The sequence below is a fragment of the Suricata suricatta genome, chromosome 4, assembly GCF_006229205.1.
Source record: "Suricata suricatta isolate VVHF042 chromosome 4, meerkat_22Aug2017_6uvM2_HiC, whole genome shotgun sequence".
NCBI classification, from domain to species: Eukaryota; Metazoa; Chordata; class Mammalia; order Carnivora; family Herpestidae; genus Suricata; species Suricata suricatta.
Window position 1 is genome coordinate 128697472 of NC_043703.1, and position 23225 is coordinate 128720696.

Genomic DNA, 23225 nt, shown 5'->3' on the forward strand with positions numbered 1-23225 from the left:
CTGGTATTAGCCTCTGACCAACTGCCAACATGGGAAGAAGGTCAGTGCCACGAAAAGGACACAAGAGGGTCTAACAAACTAAAGGATTCATATTTAAACAAACAAAGTAAGTAGAGCAATCAGAAAATTCCTTCTATATCATATATAGACATATATTTTGTATATTTATATACCATGCATTTAAGTAAAATAAGTTTTTCTAACTAAATTACGCACACACATGATCTCCAGAGAGACTCGACACAGGGACGGGCCATAATTTGTCCACATTCGGACCTCCTCCCTGTCTCATTACCAGGCTATTTTCATCATTAGTTCCGATGACCATCTGAACTTAGAATGTTTATCCATCAATCATATAATTATTGCTAGACTTGTTCATCACTGTATTTCCCAGCACACAGAAAGTCAATAGAGATGTGTGGCTGTTTAATAAATAAAAAGATTCTTTCTCATTTCAAACTCCAACCCTCCTCTTCCGTCCTCCCTTTCAACCTCCTGCCTGGGAGGGCCTGGGGTGGCGAGTCCCACCTGCCCTCCCCAGTTTCCTTCTGTTCCTCTTCCGGACACTCATTTTGGGTTCTGTCCGTCATTTCCATTAGCATATTTGGTGTCATTCTGCCATCTCAAAAAACAATGATCTCACTTGCCCACCACCATTCCCAGCTCCCCTTTGCAGAAAACTCCCTGTAAACAGTGGTCTATACAGGCTGTCTCTAGTTTCTCTCCTCCTATCCCACTCTTAAACCCCCTTGGTCTGGGCGTTCGCCTCCAGCACTGCAGGAACACTGCTGTCCGCAGGGTCCCTAAGGACCCACATGTGGCAGAATGAAATAGTCAATTCTCAATCCATCTAAAACCACAATAGACAAAACCACAGTAGAAGCGTGGCTTAGCAGACGGGACATAGCTGAAAATGTAATTCTCGGTCCTCCTTCATCCCGCCCCGCATTCACTCTGTCAGCAAGTTGCCTCAATTTAAATAAACTATTTTCGGAGTCTGACTGGCTTCTCCCTACCTCCATGGCTATGCTCTCATCCATGTCCATCAGATCTCCCCTGTATTACCTTGAAGTCCCCCCACAGGACTTTTACCTGTGCCCCCCACAGTCTGCAGCCAAAATAATTCTTTTCAAACCTATGTTCATGCATGTCACTCTTCTATTCAAAACGTTCTAATAATGCCCCATTTTACTCAGATGTACAGGCAAAGTCCCTACAAATGCCGGCAAGGCCCTTTGTGACCTGCCTTTTTATCTCTCTGAACTCCTCCTCACTTAGTTCTCTCTTGTCACACTGTTTTCTCCACTAATTTTTGAACTTGCTCCCACTGACACCCTGTTCGCTAACTTGCTTGTTGCCTTCTACCATCTGCTAAAATCCTCTGATGCTGACTGTACTATTTTCTTCAGCAGCCCAACTCCACCTGGGCTGGCCGCCAGTCTCTTTAGTCTGCTCTAACTGTGCTTTCCCTGGGGACATAATACGCTTAAAGACATCACAAACTTACCTATTATACTTACTGTCTACCATTTCTCTCCTCCCACTAGAATCCACACCCTCTGAGGGCAGGGCTCTGTGTCATTCTGGGCACCAATGCATCTCAAATGGCCACAACAGTGCCGTGCCACTAAAACCCTACACATTTTGGGGCACCTGGGTGGCTCTATCAGTTAAGCATTCAATTCTTGGTTTCAGCTTGGGTCATGATCTTGTGAGTTCATGAGTTCGAGCGCCACATTGGGCTCTGTGCTAACAGTACAGAACCTGCTTAGGATTTTTTCTCCTTCTCTCTGCCCCTCCCCACTCATGCTGTCTCTGTCTCTCTCAAAAACAAATAACTTAAAAAAAAAAAACCTACATATTTACTGAGCTGAATTGGACTTCATTAAATGAAAGTGAGTTTAATTAAACTGAAGTGGGGACGCCTGGGTGGCTCAGTCGGTTAAAGCCTCCAACTTCGGCTCAGGTCATGATCTCATGTTTGTGGGTTCAAGCCCTGCATCAGGCTCTGTGCTGACAGCTCAGAGCCTGGAACCTGCTTCATATTCTGTGTCTCCCTCTCTCTCTCTCTCATGCTCTGTCTCTCTCTGTATCAAAAATAAATTTTAAAAAACGCCATTAAACTGAAGTTTAAGGAACAAGAGGGAAGACTGAAATTTCAGAAAGCAGAATAGGAGAATGAGTAAGCAGACAGGACACGCTTAAAATGTAATCATGACCTGGAAGATTGAACCAAAAAATTCTCCCAGGATGCAACAAGAAAAAAAAGGTGAAGGGATAGAGATAGAAACTAAGTAAAATGAGATGAGATACTGAAGAGAGATCTAGATGTTCCAATGACTAAGGAATAAGAATTCCAAAAGGAAAGAGAAGATGGAATGAAGGAGAGAACATACTTGAAACAATGGTATAGAATATCCTAAAATACAGAAGAGACAAAGATCCTCAACTAGTGATGTGCAGGACAGCTCAACTGCATGCAGATAACTCAAAAATATCTAGGAATAAATATGTTTAAGAATGAAGAATATTTCTTTTTTTAATTCTAAAACTAGATTATTGACCAAATATATATGGAGCACCTGGGTGGCTCAGTTGGTTAAGCATCTGACTCTTGATCTGGGCTCAGGTCATGATCTCACAGCTCATGAGGTCGAGAGTCCCACATCAGGCTCCTCACTGACAGCACAGAGCATGCTTGGATTCTCCCTCCCTCTCTTCCCCTCCCTGCTCTGTCTCTAAGAGAGAAAAAAGGAAGGAAGGACGGACGGAAGGAAGGAAGGAATTGGTATTTAAACAAAAAACATTATTTTTTCTTACTCACCTTCAGTTGCAGTGTGGGCTGCCCTCCAATGTCTTCACAAGACAGACACATTTCTGGATTCTCTATTCCCATGTAAATGGGAATCCCTCTGCCTTGCTCAAGGGACTCTGGATACTTGCATGGGACAACAGTGACAGTGACTAAGAAGGACAAAAGGGAAGATGGTGGCAGTTTCCTCTTGAAATTGGGATAAGGCCAGCATGGTCCAGGTGGGGCAGGGAGAAAGCTTGAATGTAATCCCTGCTAGCCCGTGCCCACCAAACAGCCAACCACCATATTCATTCATTCATTCATTCATTCACACCATGTACCAGTCACTGCCCTAGGAAACGGAGCAAACACAAAGAGTTAAACAAACAGCAGACCCTGCTTGACCATCTGGAAGCTGCAACCTCAAGCAGCCCCTCTGCTCCTTAAAGAGTTCTGTCCATTAGCAAGTTTGGCCTCATGTGATATTGAAATCTTCCGTCCTATGGTACCCACCCATTTAGGCCTTTTAGGACACCAGGAAGTCAGGCAGAATAAGATACTCCCCTTCCATGTGACAGGCCATTGAGTCACCAAAAGCAGCTCTCTTGCTCCCCCAGAGGCTGCTCCACTCTCAGTGGTTTCTTTGTCCTGGTCCGGGCCAGCTTCTCCCTGACACCCCTTCCCAGGCAGGTGTGAGAGTCTCCCCCTTCCAGGTGGGCCTTGTTGTAAAGCCGCCCTTGAACCCAAGGCCCGTGCCAGGATCCCAGGTGTGCTGACGTGACCCCTCCCTTGCCTCCAGCATAGCAGCTGCAGGACAACCACTCACCTGGAGTCACACTGTCAGTCCGTGGAACTGTCACAATGATCTGATCCTGCAGGATCCACACCTGCTGATTCAAGTCAGAGACCTCCCCAGTCTGAGGACTACGCACTATGGTTTAAATAGAAAAGAATAATGAGGAAATATTAAAATTAGGCCACTTTACTAGATGCTAGGCCCTTCAGGAAGGAAGGCTCAGGGTTTTCACACCAAAACTGACAGCACTCTCATGACCCTCAGCCCACTGCTTGTTTCCTGGAAAGCTATGGGTGCCAGTGAGGAGGGCCAGGCTGCAGCTGGTCTAAGAGGATAAGCTGTCCCACGGAGCGTGTTTGTCAAGGCCCAGGTACTCCTTCTGATGCCTACTCTGTGCTAGGCTCGGTGCTGGATCTGGAGCTCGAGCAGAGAAAAATACCACTTCCCACCCCGTAGAAGCCCACTGTCAGTAGAAGATGGACAGCACTGGGTGGGAAGGGCCTCGCACAAAAAGGGGCAGAGAATGCCGGGGTACCCAGAAGAGACAGGTGTGGGTACAGGTGTGCCAGGCCTCCAGAGCTCCATCTCAATGTCACCTGCTGTATAGGATTCTCCAGAGCGAGGGACTCCTCGAATGCATGTCATAATGGGGCTGTCTCAATACCTGTGGGGACAGCAATAGGAGACAGGAGTGTCAGGAGACATTTCCAAGACCTTTCAAGGACACTAGTTACTGAGGTCCCCACTCTGGACAGGGAGTTGGGAAGACTGGCCGAAAACAAAGCCCTGGTCAGAAAATTTGGGCCACCTCCTGAGACAAAACTTCAAAGTAGTGTCGAGGTGGGGATTGTGGAGCAGACTTTATTCCACCCAAAGATCCAGCCAGTGACAGAATCTCTCCCTACAAGTCGTAAGCCAGGCATGACTTTTGACCTTAAATACCCACAGCCGCCTGATGCCTACATCTCCTCCTTTCTCCCATTATCTGCTTCTGCCTGGGAGCAGGAGGGCGGCTCCAGGCCAGGGCAGCTCTGCCAAGGTCCTAGTAACTCCCTGGTAAGTGAGAAGTGAGAAACTGCTAGCCCTGCACTGGACAAGACACAGAGCCTGGCATGGCCCCATCTCTTCCCTGAGCCCTGAAGCGCAAAAAACAAACAAACAAACAAACAAACAAACAAACAAACAAACTGGAGGACTGCCCGCTATAAGCTGGCAAGAAAGGACCTTTATCAAAAGTGCAGGGGACTGAATCACAGCTCCAACAGCTCCCTAGAGCGTGACAGGCTCTGACCGAGACTGTCATTTATTGGGAAGTAGGGGAGGCCACACCTACCTGGGTGGGGCATATCAATCGTTTGTCAGAAGATTCTGTGAGACTCAGATGAAAAAAATCACAGCATCAGCATGAGTATGACCAGCCTGAGCTCCCTGAGAAGGAGGCACCGAGCCATGCCCACAGGGAAATAGAGTTGATGACAGACTGCAGGCTGCTCAGCAAGGGGAGACTTGTGGGACTTCCCCAGAGCCCAATTCTCCTGCCTTGTCACTTGGACTACAACTGGAAATGCCAGACCATCCACAAGGGAAGTCCATCCACTGGGACTGTCAAGCTTGCCCTCTACAGTTCCATTAAGGGAGTCTTGTGAGTGCAAGATTCACTGTGTGCTTTAGGCAAGGTCCCCACATGGCATTCCTGGCCATCCAACCAGCCCTGAACCACCTCAGGCCACTCCTGAAAGGAAGGGTAAGCTGAAAGCCTAATCTACTCTTTCAGCCCCTCAGAGACTCACCTCCTCCCCTTGGGAAGCCACAGGTACTAAGTGGCGCACCTATAACTGAGGCAAGCCTGGTCCCTGGTGCTCCCAAAATGCAGTGGACTCCAGAACTGCCGAAGGACTAAAATGGTTGGCACTGATTTCTCTACAATAGAGCCCAGATCCCAACATCTCTCCCACTCTCTCTGTTCTAGTAATGCAGGACATTTGTAGGTTCTCAACTAATGGTAAAGGTTGTTGTTGTTGTTGTTGTTGTTGTTATGTCATGTTTTTTTATGCCTCTACTCCCACCTCCACACCCCATCTGCTGAGATCAAGCATGAAAACTTTCTGAGGAACAAGTTAACTCAATTGAGATGAATTTCAAAAGATAGACTGGAAAAAAAAACTTCATATTCACCTGCCTAGCTACATGGGAGTTGGGGGAAGGGCTAAATAGAACCTTCTAGGCAAACACTTCCATGAGCCCCTCTTCCCAGCCCTGAAAGGAGTCTTGCTCAACTTCTCATACTTTTCACCCCCATCTCCCCATTGGCTTTGGAGGAACATGGTCCTTTCCTGTTGAGGCATCAATCCCATCACTTTTGGCTTCCAGTTTATTTGTCACCCCAGGAGAGAGTGTGAGAATGAATTCAAACACACTTGTGTTCAAAGCCAGGCTCAGGCAGTATCACCTCTGTTAGGCCCCCTCTGCCCAACTAAAGAGCCTCTCCATTACGCATCAGTCAACATACCTTTACTGGGAGGCTCCCCACAAAATGGCATCTAAATAGTCCTATCATCTGAGCCCCAAATTCTTTAGGCTTCTGTTTCAATCAGGATCTAGTGTGGAAAGCAGAACCCATACCAGGAATTTCAAACAAAGGGAATTGGTTAGAAAATATGTTAGAAGGCTAAAGAGTAACAAGGTGATACTGAGGTATCACAGATAGTTAATTGCAGGAAAGAAACCAGAGAGAACAAGAGAACCTAGGAGCTTAAAGGAAGGACCTTATAGGACTGATGCCCAGACCTCAGGAGGAGACCTTCTGCCAAGCTGATACTCAGACCCCTGAAAAGAGAGTGTAGTCTCTCTTATTCATGAGCCACAAATGTGGAGAGGAGGCGTGAGCCCAAAAGATCCTCAGAGGGCACAAGAGACACAACCCAGAAAGCTGTATTTTCAGTGATTCAAAAACCATTGGATCTAGCTTGAATTTTCCATGCCCAAAGAAGGCTGCAAAAATCTATGTCTTATGATGACATGTGTCCTCTTTATTCCACTTGATCCTGACCTTTCCTCACTTCCCAATATTCAGAGAATCCAGTACTTTCCAGAATTACTAGCAATCAGTATCCATTCTGAAGTTCCTGGTTTAAACTTTAGTGTGAATGAGTATCAGAGAAATTAGAATAGCAGTGATGGTGATAATAGGGAAGAACTGAACCACTGGGGTAGATAATTGAGGAGCAGAGACCCTATCTACTGAAGAAATGGACCAGAACTTTTGTCTTACAGTAGAAGGGATGGATAATAAGATTACATGTTATCCTAGCTGTATTTGAAAGGACTATCAATATTTATGCTGGTTATAAAAAGTAAAGAATGTGATTCTGCTATGTAAACATAACCCAGCTTGCCAAATTCTTTCTACTAATGTTTTGTTGTCACTTGCAACAGTGAAAATTATGTACACCATTAACTGTGGCTTGAATTGAATTCAAGTAAGTACTCATAAAGCCAAAGATCCTAGACATGGAAATAATTTTATGAGCTTACTAAGTCTAGATTCCAATTTTAAGTTCTAAGATATTATCATCCATGCTTGTTTGGCAATAAGCAATAAGCAAACCCTGCTAGTTTGCTCACTTAACATGGCCATGATCTTTTTTGTATCTTAAATTCCATATATGGTGAAGTTATATGATATTTGTCTTTCTCTGAGTAATTTTGCTTAGCATAATACACTCTAGTTCCATCCATGTTGTTGCAAATAGCAAGATTTCATTCCTTTTCATTGCTAAGTAATATCCCATTGTATGTGTGTGTATATGTACACACACACACACACACACACACACACACACACACACACCATGTCTTCTTTATCCATTCATCAGTCAATGGACATTTGACATTTGAGCTCTTTCCATACTCTGGCTGTTGTCCATAGCACTGCTATAAACATTAGGGAGCATGTGCCTCTCCAAAACAGCACACATCAGAAGTGAAAGTTAAAAGAAAAAGTATGTGGGAGAAAAATTTTGCAACACATCTAACAAGCTAATACCTAATATTCAAAGTTTTTAAATATTTCCTCCTAATCAATTTTAAAATGCAAGTAATTTTATAGAAAAATAAACAATAGATGTAAAAAGCACTTCACTGAGAAGAAAATATAAATATCCAACAAATGGAAGTAATTATAGTTAACCATACTAGTAATTAGCAAAATGCAAATCAAAGCAACAATGAGATTCTATTTCCACCCACCGGGAAGGTACAAATTAAAAAGATGGTAGGTGGCGCCAGGGTGGCTCAGTCAGTTGTGTCTGATTGTTGATTTTGGCTCAGGTAATGATCTCATGATTAGTGGAATCGAGCCTCACATCTGGCTCTGGATTGACTGAGCAGAGTCTGCTTGGAATTTACTCTCTCTCTGTCTCTGTCTCTCTGCCCCTTGCCCACTCATGCATGTGCTCTCTCTCAGCATAAATAAATAAACTTTTTTTAAAAAGATGGTAGGCAATGGTAGTGAGGAAACAGATTCACTCACTGTATGGATGGATGTGAGAATTAGCACAGCCTTTTTGGAAACCAATTTTGCAGGAGCTATGAAAAAACTAAATGTGTGTACCCCTTGACTCTTCAACTCCACTTACAAGAACCAACAGTTAAGTTTACTTTCAGCTTTAAAAGCTGGAGAAATCGAATTCAAAGTTATCAAAATATTTACTAGATCTCACCATTGGGAAGTCTAGAAGTAGTGTAGGATCAGAATGACCAATATGATAATCCCACAATGTCAGCAAGGATCAGCATGTATTTAGTCTTTTCTGAACTGATATTCATTACTTAAGGCCAGGTTCCCTCATGTCTGTAAGATTAATTTTCTGTGAGAAACAGAACTGCATGCTCAGTCATTTACATCTTTGCAAGAAAGAGAATGTCTCTCTCACATCAAAGCCTTTCAAGTCTGCTTGGGTGAACTTCGGAGGCATGCTGAGCCAATCAGGTCCTAACAAGAAACACATGACACATTCAGAATTTGGCAATTTGAGTTAAATGTAATAAAGGAACTATTTATAAAGATATGGGCAGAGTGCAGGGAAATCCCAAGGCATAATGCCAGACCCCAGGGCTAATAACAATAGGATATGCCCCTTACTACCCACTGGCCTGAATGGATAAGAGAAAGAAAAGGTTACCAGAATGTTATAGGAGCCATGACCCTCCTCAAGAAAAATAGCCTGTGGTGACCCCAGGGAGAAGGAACTAAGAATACCCTGACCTCACTCTCTTCCCACCCTCCAATTTCTTTCCAGTGGATCTCAAAGGGTCATTGGAAGTCATCCAGCATAGCCTAACCTTTTGCCCCTGAGGTCCATGCTCTTCCTCCATGGGTGAGAACTCTCTATTTCCTATCCCAAGCAAAATTAAAAAAAGATAGTAGCCTTTGAATTATCTCAAGTTAGGTCAATGTGGTCATAATCCCAAGTGACACTTTGTATAGGTCATTCCCAGTTGTTACTCATGTGAGGTGGTTAGAGGAAGACGGGAGTGAGGAAGAAACAGGTAAGCAGTTAATTGATACACTACTTGATTCTATAGCTTCTTACAAGGTCTAGTTTGAAAATCATAGCTGCCTTCTTCTACTATTCCCCCCATATTTCCCTTGCCTTCTATGGGTTCCTCAATGTGATGCTCTTCTTCTTCACCTTGAGTGTGAATCAAATCTTTGTTTCTGTGGACGCTGAGTCCTTGGTGCTTTTCTTTATTGAGTGCTACAATTTTCAACTGTCTGAAACTACTGGGCAGAGGAGTAGTGAGATCTGCTCCAGGGAGTCCCTTGGGTTCCAGACACAGTCCTGTTTACTTCCATTGAGTAGCAACAACCTAGTCTTCTCTGAACAATCGGGATCAATCACCCCAACTGGTAAAATGATTCCTTTCTACCTGTTTATTCAATGACATGAGGGGTCAGATGGCTTCAGGCCATCTCAAGTCCAATTCCTCAGATCCTTGACTATATACCCTAAGGGGAGCATTTCATTCCTGGGCATTAGAACCTCCTTTCCATGGAGCTGAAGGTCACAGAAGAAAAGCTCCTGCAGTATGTCATTTGGTTTAAGAGTAAGAGGGGCTCTCCCCCATTCCACCCTTTGGTTCCTGAACCTCTGCATTCCCATTATGAGGAAGACAGCAATATTTACAAACCAGCAGTTTAAGGAAGACACCGCTTTCAGCAAGACAGAACTCTTGAGTGTTGTGTTCGACTTTTCAAAGACCATTCCACTATTCTATCAAGACAGCTGCATATGGTAAAGCTGATGAATTATTATTACGTGAGTGTGAGCTTGTTGCCACAATTCCTTTACTGAAAAATGTAACCCCTGGTCAGAAGTGATGCTGTATGGGAACATCTTAGATAAAGTCATTCAGTAAGTCTGCACATGGTGTTCCTGGCAGAAGTATTATGAGTTGAGAAGACAAACCAATACACATGCATATGTACCCAAGAAGAAAGCTTTGACTTCATAATGGAAGAGTCCAATATAACCAATCTGCCAACAGGGTGCTTGCTGGCTGGTTTCACCATATCAGGGGTTTTCTGTTGATCTCTGCTGATGGTGGTTTGGGCACTCCTCAGTGGCAATAACCAAATCAAACTTGTTGAAAGGAAATTAAGCTGCTGAATCCAGGCATAACCTCCATATCTGCCACCATGGTCAATTTGTACATGGACCCATTGAGCAGGCAAGTGCTGGGGGAAGATTCCAATCCACAGGTTGGGACACCTCGACCTCTCATTTATTGAGAACCTCCCCTGCAGTAGATTTCCTTTGGTAGGCCCTTATGTGGAACACATATACCTTCACATTCCACGTCTATTCTGAGAGGTTCATCTGCATGCCACTCTCTATACCTCCTTGTAGACAATTTTTTAATCTTTTTCTTTCCAAGTCCTTGCCTAGCTAGCCAACTCATTGGCCCACAGATTAGTGTAGATCTGTATCACAGATCTCCTCCAACATGAAATGAATAACCAAATATGTTACCTCAGGTTCTGCCCCATGGGAGGATTTCCCTTCCTCATTATTTTCCAGGGCAACCCGAAGGGGTTATAGTGAAGTGACAGTAGCCCTCTATTTCCAGCTGGGGCCAGCATACTATGCAGACCTGTACATACATCCAATGAGGCCTACACTTCTCCTTTATCTTTAGATCTCCCATGAGATTCTGCTGGGTTGGAAAAGCTGTAGGAGCAGATACCATGGGAGTCTGAGCTACTAGTTTATGAAATTTACTTCTGCCTTTCACATATGTTTGGGCCTGCTCTGCTATATACTATTGTTTTTTTAAATAGAATATTGCTGTGCCTGTTCAATTTTATGGTTTGGTAGATCAGGTCATTCCCCCATTCCATGGGGGACATTTAAGGTAGATAGTCATTTCATGTCTCACAGTTAGGAATTCAGACTCTGCAATAAACAAACAGCAGCTCAGGAGCTGATTTTTCAGCAAAGCAGAAGAGGACCTGGCCTTACTCTACAACCCCATGGGTTTTTCCCTTTCTTCAGCCTGGGGCTTTAAGAGCTCCATGAAGCTCCTCTACCTGCCACAAACACTTCTAAAACTAGTGGGTCTGTTAATTCTTTTTTTTTTTTTTTAGTTTATTTTACTTATTTCGAGAGAGAGACAGAGCACAGGAAGGGCAGAGGGAAAGGGAGAGAGAGAGAATCCCAAGCAGGTTCCACACTATCAGCACAGAGCTCAATGCGGGGTTCAACCCCATGAACCCTGAGATGGAGACCTGAGCCAAAATCAAGAGTTGGATGCTTAACCAACTGAGCCACCCATGCACCCCTGGGCTTTGTTAATTCTTAAGGCCCAAGGGCCAAATAAACTCACAACCCAGCCTAAACCTTTGGCCTAATCTTTTCTGGCTCTAGGATCCATCGAAACCAGCAGCTTTATGGGTTACTTGGTATGTGGACAGAAATAACATGCCCAGACAAGAAATGTGCTAACCCTAAAATCCAAAGAGGTCCATTAAACATTTGGGTTTTGCTGTTCATTTGTTTGTTTTCTTGGTGGGAAATACAAGGTCCAACAGTCTGTCCATAATTTTTTAGGGGGCATTCTGAGATGTCTTAGACTATTGGACCTCTGGAAATTTCATCAATATAGGAGACCTCTGAATGCATTTCACTAGCATGCATTTATCATTCTAAGGCATCTAGTGTGTTTGCTATTTCTTACTTACCAGATACAATTAATGTCATCCATATAATGGACCAGCACCAGGTCCCCCGGTCTTACTATGATTAGGAATTAGAGAGCTGATATAGATGTGAGGCAATACAGTCTTGCATGTGAAGGGAAATTGCTTCTGGTCACCTTTGCTCTTAGATATGGGGTTTAAAAAACATTTTCTATGTTACTAGCTGTATACTAGGTCTCAGGGGCTGTGTTTATTTGCTCCAGTAAAGACATTACATGCTGATTTGCAGCTCCAATTGGCTTTACAAACTGGTTAAGTTTATGATGATCCACTGGTATTCTCTGCAACCTATGTAGTATTTGTATCAGCCAAAAAGGCAAATTAAATGGAGATGTGAAATTAATACCCTTGCATCTTTCAAGTCTTTGATGATGGCACTAATTCTAGTAATTCCCCCTAGTGGGTAGTATTCCTTTTGGGTTTTGATTTATTATCTTGGCAGGAGTGATAAAGAATCCTTGGGACTTCCCCTTTGCATTTTCTTCAGAGTAACCTTCACTCTTATTAGAAGGAACCCAAAATAGGCATGCTGCCAATCACTAAATTTATTGATTTCAATTATATAAATTCTAAGACTAAGAAAATAATCTAAGCCTGGGTCTTCAGACAGACACAGATCCAAAGTCTCTCTGTTTCCTGACCTTTAGAATCTTCTACGTGGCTTGATGGACCACAACAGTATTTTGCATCTCTGGGGATCAGCATCTGTATGGAGCCCTAGGAAGTACTCTGTCTTCCCAGCACACAGTCCTCTGATAAATGGCCACAAATGTCTCTGGGGAAGGCTTGGGGGAAGAGTCCTACTGTTTACCTGTCACCTTGTATGAGTCTGCTCAGGCTGCCATAACAAAATACCAGGTGGCTCAAAAACAAAAATTGGTTTCTCACAGTTCTGGAGTCTGGAAGTCCAAGATCAAGGTTTGGGCAGCTTTGGTTCCTCCTAGGGCTTCCTTCTTGTTTCCTTGTGCCCCCTCATGGCCTTGCCTCTATGCACTCGAATCCCTGGTGTCTCTTCCTTTTCTTAGAAGAATAACAGTCACATTCAGATTAGGAGCCCATTCTTAATGACTTCATTTCACCTTAATCACTCCTTTAAAAGCCCTATCTTCAAAAATAGTCACATTTGGAGCTAGAGATTCAATATATGAGTGGGGGTGGGACGGGAACTATTCAGTCTACAACATGCTACACAAAAGTCTTCTTCAAAGGGACCTGGCCTTTGCCTCAAAGGGTTTCAGGTCTGTGGTCTTCCTTAAATCTGGAAAGTGGGTAAGAATGAATATCACACCTAGATATTTTTTTCTCATAGATGTGAAGCAGCACCTCAGAAGCATCTCTATCTATTTCATTTCTAGAAACCCTAAGGTGAATTAGTCACTGCCCCAGTGACTACATACATATGGAGCTCAGGCTGAGCCACTCTACGAGGCTCAGGGAGATGGTGAGGATGTTGGAATACATCACCTAGTTAGATGCCCATTAATCACCCCCATCCCAGGATGACCTGAGGGACCAATAGCAAATGTGTTGGTGAAGGGCACTCTAGTCTCCTGAAGAACTCACTGGTAGCTACCCTCGCTGGGCTGGTGATGATGGTTATTTAAGTTGTTACCGTTAGAGGAAGAAGGTGAATGAAATGTGTAAACTCCCTGTACATTTTTTCAACTTTTTCTATTATTCTTTCCAACAAAAAGTAAGAGAAAAGTAAAATGCATGTATAATGATAAACTGCTAGAGTAGTTTGTTTGGTACTATTGATTCTTTGATAATTTTTCCATACAAATAAGGTGTTTAGACTAATGAAAAAAAGAACCATTAGGTTGGGCAAATCCAAACTGAGGTGTTCTCTAGTACACTAATTCATGATTTAAACTTAGTTTCTTGTTTGCTTTTCCCCAAAAAAAACAAAACAAACATTTGTCTGGTCGATCTGAGACTTCTTACCTTTAATCAAAATCATCTATTATGCAGGTCAAAAAACGAACCTCTATAAAGTATTAATCTATTTATTTAAAAATACATAAAGGCCTTACGAGTCCAGAGAATTAATTCTTAAAACTTTAAGTTACCTTTATGTTTAGGGATGCTTCAAAACAAATAATGTGAAATACTTAATAAATTAACATTTTGGTAACAGGGGCTCCTGGGTGGCTCAGTTCGTTAAGCATTCCACTCTTGATTTTAGCTCAGGTCATGTCTCTCGGTTCATGAGATCCAGCATGGAGCCTGCTTAGGACTCTCTCTGTCCCTCTTCCCCTCAAAATAAATAAATAAACTTTTAAAAAAGGTAACAAATTTGGTTTATTAAGCAATTGAATTTCTAAAATATTCACAAGATATAAGTACAACATCTTAGATAATATTGGGGGAGGGGGAGGTATGATATTCTGAAGCCCTAAAGCCTACTATAAACATTCAGGTGTCAATTTTGTGTGAGATGCAATTGCTGCATCATATGGTCAGACTGTGTTTAGCTTTGTAAAAACAAAACAAGACAAAACAAAAAGCAAACTGCCAGACTGTCTCCCAAAGAGGCGGTACCATTGTGTATTCCCACCAGCAATGATTCCTCCTGCTCCACATCCCCACAGCATGTGATGTGGTCAGTGTTCCAGATCTTGGCCATTTCCATAGACGTGGAAGGAAGGACGTCTCACTGTTGTTTTAATTTGCAATCCCTAATGACGTATGGTGGTGGAGTATCTTTTCATATACCTGTTCGCCCTCTGTATGTCTTCTTTGTGAGGTGTCTGTTCAGATTTTTGGCCTATTTTTTTAAAATTTTATTGTTTATTTATTTATTTTTAATTTTTTATGTTTATTAATTTTTGAGAGATAGAGAGCAAGCAGGATAGGGCAGAGAACAAGGGAGACAAAGAATGGGAAGCAGTCTCCAGGCTCCGAACTGTCCCCACAGAGCCCCACAAGGGGCGTGAACTTGCAAGCCATGAGATCATGACCTGATATGAAGTTGGATGCTTAACGATTGAACCACCCAGGCACCCCATGTTTTTTATTTTGAGAGAGAGAGAGAGAGAGAGAGAGAGTGCGCAGGCAAGTATGAGCGGGGGGTGGGGGGTAGAGAGAGAGAGTGGGAGAGAGAGAATCCCAAGTAGGCTCGGCTCAGTCTCAGGAACCATGAGATCATGATCTGAGCCAAAATCAAGAGCCAGACGCTTAACTAACTGAGCCACCCAGGCGCCCCCTTTTAAAAACAAGAATTTTTAAACGTTTATTTCGAGAGACACAGAGAGAGGACTATTTTTAATTGGGTTGTTTGTTCTCATATTATTGAATGTTAAGAGATCTTTGCATATTTTCGGTTTCACCTATATGTTTTTACTTTTGTTAACATGGCTGCTAGAAAATTTTAAATGCCATATGTGGCCATATTTGTGGCTCACCATGCAGTATCTTTTGGTTGGACACGAGTCTGAAGATGCAGTTTGGGTGCCAGAAAGACTGAGGCGCCACATCAATGAAGGGGTGGCCCCCTGGTCCCGCCCGCGTGGAAGGGGCAGAGGCTGAGAGCCAAGGCAAAGCACAACATTTCGTTGTAACACTTTTGACATGCTCATTTTTTCAACCCTAAAAACCCCAAACATTAAATGTACAGGTTTGTTAAGTTAATCACTAAATAATACGTGCAACTGGCATAGTCCTCTGATTCCTCAGCTTCCCTCTCCCACTCCCTGACCTAATCACATTGGGCTCAAGGGTTCGGTTTACTTGCATCAAACCCTCGCTGATCGGGCGGTCCTGCTCCCTTCAGACAGATTCTCTCTAAACACATCTGTTCTTGTTACTGTCCTCTCTAAAACCGTCAATGGCTTCCCATCACCCAAACAATAAAGTTCAAGCTCTTTGGCATGACTCAGGACCTGACAAAGGATAAAAGACACTCAAGGTGCACACTGGGGAGAACATAAACAGAGGGGTATTTACAAAATTGCAGGCAGGTTTAGAGAAAGCAACAGGACGTGGTGAATCACTATGGGCGGTAGGGTGGGAAGAAGTCTGCCAATAGCTGGAATACCCTATCTCCATGTCCCCAGGAAGAGAAGGGGCAGCGGGACCTGCCAGTGACTGGTATACCCAGAGCTGAAGTTGTGGCTCGTATAGCAAGATGGAAAGCAGCTACTGACAATTGTGGGGATGGGAGGGTATTCTAACTAAACTCTCCCCCTCCCTCTGATCTCCCATTGCCTCAGCCTAAGCAGGAGATAGAGAACAAGAGACTGCTGAAGCAATCCACAAGGTCAGTCTCACAGCCAGAACAGGTGGAGATGTGGGACACACCCACCAAGGTTCCTAGCTCAGCCCAGAACTGCCTACCCACCTCCAGGCACTCCCACTCCAGGCTGTCTGCCTCGCTTTGGTCACGAAATCTTTCTAGGGGCGCCTGGATGGCTCAGTTGGTTAAGTGTCTGACTTCGACTGAGGTCATGATCTCATAGTTCCTGGGTTCAGGAGAAAAGTTAAAATGCATGTTTTATGGTGAACTGCTAGAGTAGTAGGTTTGGTACTGTTGATTCTTTGATAATTTTTCTATACAAATAAGGTATTTCAACTAATGAAAAGGAGAATTACCAGGCTGGGCAGCACAGAGCCTTTTTCAGAATCTCTGTCTTCCTCTCTCTCTCCGACCCTCCCCAGGAACCCCCCAAATAAATATTAAAAATAAAATATTTTTTAAAAATCTCTCTAAAACTTAGACCCGATTACACCACTCCCCATAGTAAAACCCTCTTCACTATCTACCCAGGAAGTCTAAGCTCTGTAGTGAGACCTCAAGACCTGTTATGAGCTAACTGAGCTCACCACCTTGCTCACCATAACTTCATAATTGCAAGTGTTTGGTTCAATACGACCCCCTTCAAGGGACATCCTCTGTCCCTGGATGCTGCCACAGAGAGGGCCTAGCAGCCAAGGAACCCAAAGACCACTGTTTTGTCCCCCTTAAACACCTTCATGGACTTGGGGCTAGACTCTGGTTGAGCGGTCGGCTGTGCCTCCTGGGACCAGCAGAGGGCGCTCTGACATCGAATGCCATCGAATGGCGGAGCCTCTGGAGACCACATCCCAGGAGGGGGACTGCGGAGCTCTGAATTCAGCGTGGTGCCTGAAGGTAAGACCTTTGCAGGAAGGTTAGAATCCTGCTTTCAAACTTCTCTTTTACTGCAATCCAGTTGGAAATACATTTTACCTTGCAACTCCGTTCATACATACGTGTAAATTTATTATCGACTTGCAATGTTAATTCACCAAAATCTGACTAATGGAATTTCATAATGAAATGAATAATAATTTAACAAAATTAAATTTAGTTAATTAAAGCGGATCTTCGGTGTTTATATCTTCGGTAAATCAGTGTTTTAAATAATTTGCTATTCTATAACTGAAGCCTTTTTGGCAAAATATTCAGATTTTTAGTTACTGAATATGAGATTGCCTATATCGGTATATCTTATTTTTCTTGTTGCAAGATTAGTTTCTTGGAATTTTGACACACTCTTTAAAATGTAGGTAACAGGGGCACCTGGGTGGCTCAGTTGGTCAAGCTTCCGGCTCATGATTTCAGCTCAGGTAATGATCTCACAGTTCATGAGTTCAAGCCCCACACTGGGCTCTGCACTGCAATGTGGAGCCTGTTTGGGATTCTCTCACCCTCTCTCTGCCCTTCCCCTGCTTGTGTTTTCCCTCTCTCTGCCTTGCTCTTCCTTTCCCCGCCCCCGCCCGTCTCTCTCCCCGCTTGCAAAAATCAATAAAAATGTCATCAACTCTGCAACATGTTAAAAGATAAACTGAGACATATTAAAATTTTTAAGAATTTATTTGAGCAGAAATTACTTCAAATCAAGCAGGATCCAATCCAGCAGATAGAAAGGAGCCCTGAGGAGCTGTGCAAAATGAGAGCCTTTCACAGGCAGAAGGCAGTGGAAATAAGGAAGTCAAAGTTGGCTGGAAACGGGCGGGTTATTGGTTATTGCAAGTTACTTTCCCATAGGGGGCAGCAGTCCCAGGCAGATTAGCTAGCTAGTGCTGATCAGGTGACTCCTGACTGACTGGGTTTCTTTTTACCACTGGTTTCAGATCCCATTTCAGAGAGAGCTGAGACTGTAATTGAGCCTCAGTTTGGTGACCTGGGGCTTAGCACAAACAACTCCATTTTGGGCCTATATCTTGTTTTATAGGAGACATAATAACAATTATCTCATATTTGAACCCATGTTCCAAATAATTATCTTCCTTAGTTTAAAGGTCTTGTTGGCATGAAAGAGATACCACCAGGAGCAGGAAACAAACTGGGGACACCTTGCAAGGTGAATGGAGATTCCCAAGTGCCCACAAATGCAAAAGAAGAAACAATGATTCTGTGAGTTTGGTTACAACCGGAGCTAGTCACAAAGTGATGCAGTTAACTGTTAAAGGCGAATCCCTCACACAGTGGTAGAATCAGTCCCTTAATCAGCATATATGAAAACTGTTACTATTTAAGACCAATGGAGCAAAAACAAAAGGTTCCATTCTCAAATAACAACTACTCATAGACTATGAAATTCAATTTTTCATTTCAGACAGGGGCGCCTGGGTAGCACAGTCAGTTAAGCATCCAACTTCAGCTCAGGTCATGATCTCTTGGTTCATGGGTTCGAGCCCCACATTGGGCTCTGTGCTGATAGCTCAGAGCCTGGAGCCTGCTTTGGATTCTGTGTCTCCCTCTATCTCTTCCCCTCCCCCTCTCATGCTCTGTTTCTCTCAAAAATAAATAACAGACCGTGTCCCATGGGTCCATTTCTAAGTCAATGGTGCTTACTCTGGTTCCTCTTCAGATCATATAAATCTTTCGCCTTTTACTAAGTCAATGAATGGTGCAGAACCACAAGTGCTCACATATCCCATACTGCGACTGTTTGGGCTTCTTTATAGAATGGCATCTGGGTTCCAAGATCAAGTATCCTGACCTCTAATAGAGTGGAAGAATGGTGGAAGTTGCTAGTCTTTGAAGGCCTAGACCTAGAAGCTGGCAATACTTCATTTCTGTCACATTCTATTGATCAGTCACAGAACCGGCACTGACTCAAGAGGAGTACACATGAATGCTCTCTTTCAGTGGGGAGAACATCAAGGAATTTGCACTTATGATTAATCTATCGTAGTCTGCCTTATTCTCTTCCTCACTTATGCAAAATACACTTATACCCACTCAAGGGCTCCCAAAGTCTCATCCAGTTAAGGCATCAGCTTGATGTCCAGGACCTCATCATCTCAATCAGGGAAACTATGGCCTGCCCATGCATTTACACATTGTGTATGGCTGCATTTGTGCTTCGGTGGCACAGCTGAGTCATCAAGACAGGGACTGTATGGCGTGGGAAACAAGAAAGATTTGCTGTCTGGCCCTTTATGGAACAAGTTGCCCATCCCTGGTCTAAATTATCTCCCAAGGGGATTTCCAAGGGAATCTGGAGTTAGAATAGTAAAAGGAAAAAAAAAAAAAACAAGGTCAGGAAAGTAGTTCTGCTGATACACACTTGTAAACATGACTCATCTTGTATCAGAAAATCTAGGAGGGGAGCTTACCTACTATCAGAAACTTTATTGCCTGATGGTGCAAACTGTTTCCAACTAGGAGCCCAACCCTATAGCCCAATGACTCTTCCCCCTGGTCATACATTAAAATCACTTGGGAGCTTTCAGAAAATACCAATGCCTGGGCACTATCCCAAAACCAATTGAGGCAGTCACTGGGGATGGGACCCAGATCTATAATTTTAAAGCTCTTCAGGTGATCTAAGGTCAGTAGATAACATGGAAGAGGGTACACACCATAGATCTCTGCTAAAGGTGTCATGTTTGTGGAGTCAGAAACAAGGCTATGTTTGTTTATGTTTATATATAATGATATAGTATAAATGCTAATCTATAAGATAATGTATCACACCAATCACATTTTATATGTGTTGCTCTAAGTAGACCCAATTATCAGTCCTATATAGGGGCTCATACCCTCCGCCATGCAAAACCTGAATTCAACCACGGATGTTTGGTCATCTTCCCTATCAGAGATGGCATAGGGACAAGTTCCTTGTCTAGAACTGTCCCCCACCCCCCATTTCCCATCGGCAGGGCTGATTGACTGAATCCCTACCCCTGCCCCATAGTCAGGCAGATCCCTGGCCAATGCTGCAGCTGTGCTCCTCCCTCAGACAGGGTCCACAGGGCTGGGCACAACGCCTCTGCATTTTCCCCAAGTCTCCTGCCCTCTCTAGACCCTTCTTGACAAAAAGCTGCTGCTCCTGGGTGCCTCCTGCCTCACCATCACCTGCACCCTTTCACTGTCCTCACCATCGGTCCATCTGGTGCCCAGCACAGCAGAGATCCATGCCACCTGGGCATTGCTGATGTCATGGGCCCACCAGTGAAAGAGTGCGGAAGAGAGGGTTGTCAGTATCACTACTACTACTACTACTACTAATAATAATAATAATAATAATATCAAACTTTCATGTAGTTGTTATCAATACGACTACTAATAATGATGTTTTGGATGATGAACTTCCATTGGATGTTATCAACACTACTACTACTAATAATGAACTCTCATTGAATCCCTTCTTATTCCTCACATCAATCCTATGTAAGATAGCTTTTATTATCCCCATTTTACTGGTGGGAAAAATTTGGAGAAGTTTAGTGATTTGTTAAGATTGCAAAAGACTGAACAGAGATTTGGCCCCAACTGAGTCTGACTCCAGAGTGGTGTGGTTAGTTACCAGAGCTCCCTTATGAATGAGCTAATGAGTTGGGGTGAAAATCCAATGAGAGGAATACACATTGCCTGTGCCCAATGGGCAAAGTGGGGATCCAAGGCTGGTAAACTGAGGCATGTTCACTGTTCACAATCTCTGGTACTGTTTTTCAGGAATAAAAATCAAATCGATAACCTTAGAGATGTATACTATTCAAGACCTGAACCAGCAAGTTCTGCCTCAAGAAGGTGGGGTCCTCAAAGCAGTTGCAGACAAAAGCACCACAACCCCAGGTGACTCTCCACCTTGCTTTATTCAGCAGAAATGGTTCTCATTCCCTCTCACTTCCCACCTGGCCTGTATAAAGCCCCTTTTCCCACATAGTCCTCAGCCACTCTCTTCTCCGGAATGGGCAAAGGGCTGCCTCCTGGGGAAGAGCCTCAAAGACCAGTTGGTGGTGAGCACAGCGATGGCCCCAAGCGGTTCTGGACCTAAAAGAAGTTTACCTGGAAGAATTGAAAGGAAGAAGGAGACAGAGGGAGAAGGAAATTCTCAGAATCTAGATGTTCTTGGCTCCTGGGCCAACCCAGATGTACGAATTTGATAATGGTGCTAAAGGAAAAAGGGCGTTGTACCAGAAATGTCAAGAGAGGAAAGAAAAAAAAAAGATCATTTTTCTACTACTATGGCTGACCCAGGTTTCTGACTTTTTCCAGAGACCTTTTATATATCAACTTCACAGTTCAGAAAGGCTCATACCAAGAAAGATCACATTTTGGGGGGCTGTCTCTAAAGGAGATTCTTGTCCTTTTCGTGATAGAGTCAAAGACCCAAAGCATCTCTCATTGCAACTGAAGGTAAGAGATCTGGGAATCTGGGTAACAGATCTGTCCCCTGTCCTCCCAATTCAGGGAGGTGGGAAGCCTGATTGCTAAGGCTGAAAACGCCAATTTTAGCAAAGATTGACTGATCTTTCCTTCTTTCCTTCACAAAGTAGCCTGGCTACCCAATAAATTCTCCTTTGTATTTCAGAAAAAAACACCAAAGAACTGAACTCGCCGAACAGGGAGGATGCCTTCGCCTTCCTTAAGGAACAGCTTGGTTCCTGTTTCACTTTGGAGTCAGCTGTGCAACCCAGATACTTCATCTATACCTCCAACACACACACAGACAACCTGTAGGAGTGAGGAAAGATATAGGGAAAGAAAAACACTCAATTCAAACTTGAAAAGACCGATGTGACTCTCAATACAGGCAGGAGGAGACTGAATATGCAAACGGAAATGACCAGCCCATCTGTGACAATAGGACTCTAACCCTCCGCTTCTACAGCCATTGGCCCAGAGTCAGACAGGTTCAGTCACTGTCAGCTTTTTTATTTTTGTCCTCACTTCCAACTCAGGACCAACCAGAGAAAGCCAACTATGCTCTTCAGACCAAGCCCCTAGGATGCCCCCACCCCAGCTTCCCACACCAACAACTCCTGTCAATAGGCACCTTTTTCACCATAAAGCTTACCCACTCCTCTGTCTGCCTTTGAATCACTGCCAAATGCAAGTGATGGAGGCTTGACTCCCTCGCTACAGCAAACTCTGACTCAAGAGCTGCTGTGTGTTCTTCTTTGAGCGGTCTTGGTGATGAGACCCTCTCTAAAGTCCTGATATACACGGGAGGCCATTTTAGATTTCCTGCTAAGTCAGCATGACTGTACATAAACTTTGTTTCAACCAAAAGCCTGATTTATGGCCCACCAAACATACATTGTACACTTGCCTGTAAATGTGTAGCCCAAGAAAAACCACCTTGTCCTTAAGATCTCCATCTCCCTGCATTCCTTGACATTGAAACTTGTGATTCCTGCCTGTATGTTAATCTGTTATCTTTTGAGCTTTTGCAAGCTGTAAAAAAATATATAACCCTGTAAAAACTTAATTCTCCAGAGTACGTTTCTCCTTGCGAAGAGGGTATTTCCCAGGCAACTGTCCTAACTTGGGCTCAAATAAAATTCTTTCTTTTAGAGATTTTAAAAGGTTTGTTCATTTTGTGTCAACATTTGCTTATTTCTATAGACAATACCAAATAAGAACATATCTTCCCCCATAACATGTTGTGTTCACCCAGCAAGCATGTGGGCTTTGCTCTCAGTGTCATTTGTCCCTTCATTTTTAAAAAAAATTAATTTATTTAAATTCAAGTGAGTTAACATGCAGTTTAGTATTGATTTCAGGAAGGGAACCCAGTGATTGGTCACTTACATATGACACTCAGTGCTCATCCCAACAAGTGCCCTCCTCAATGCCCATCACCCATTTGGTCCATCCCCCCACCAACCACCCCTCCAGCAACCCTCAGTTTGTTCTCGTATTTAAGAGTCTTTGATGGTTTGCCTCCCTGTTTATATCTTATTTTTCCTTCCCTTCCCTTATGTTCAGCTGCATTGTTTCTTAAATTCCACAAATGAGTGAAAGCGTATAGTATTTGTCTTTCTCTGAGTAACTTATTTCACTTAGTTCACTAATACACTCTAGTTCCATCCATGTTGCTGCAAATGGCAAGATTTCATTCTTTTTGAACATTGAGTAATATTCCATTGTGTGTGTGTGTGTGTGTGTGTACACA

The 23225-nt window shown here is 43.5% G+C and overlaps 1 protein-coding gene and 1 long non-coding RNA gene across 13 annotated transcripts in view; one reads left to right on the plus strand and one right to left on the minus strand.

Moving 5' to 3' along the window:
- Positions 1–23225, minus strand: part of LOC115290080 (interleukin-36 gamma-like) — a 36258-nt gene that overhangs the window by 4337 nt on the left and 8696 nt on the right. For 2 of the 11 annotated variants that reach the window (XM_029937787.1, XM_029937786.1), the window contains 2 exons: positions 3624–3728; positions 2828–2967 (listed from right to left, as the gene is read on the minus strand). In XM_029937787.1, the coding sequence (XP_029793647.1) occupies positions 2828–2967; positions 3624–3728 (245 nt within the window). The other 9 variants (XM_029937792.1, XM_029937791.1, XM_029937790.1 and 6 more) reach the window with 9 other exon arrangements.
- LOC115290081 lies at positions 16650–22538 on the plus strand. 2 transcript variants are annotated; one of them, XR_003907944.1, is made up of 5 exons: positions 17396–17439; positions 18108–18176; positions 20780–20899; positions 21323–21463; positions 21639–22538. It is a non-coding gene; the product is annotated as an uncharacterized LOC115290081 (long non-coding RNA). The 2 variants fall into 2 exon arrangements; XR_003907943.1 differs by lacking the exons at positions 17396–17439; positions 18108–18176 and adding an exon at positions 16650–16981.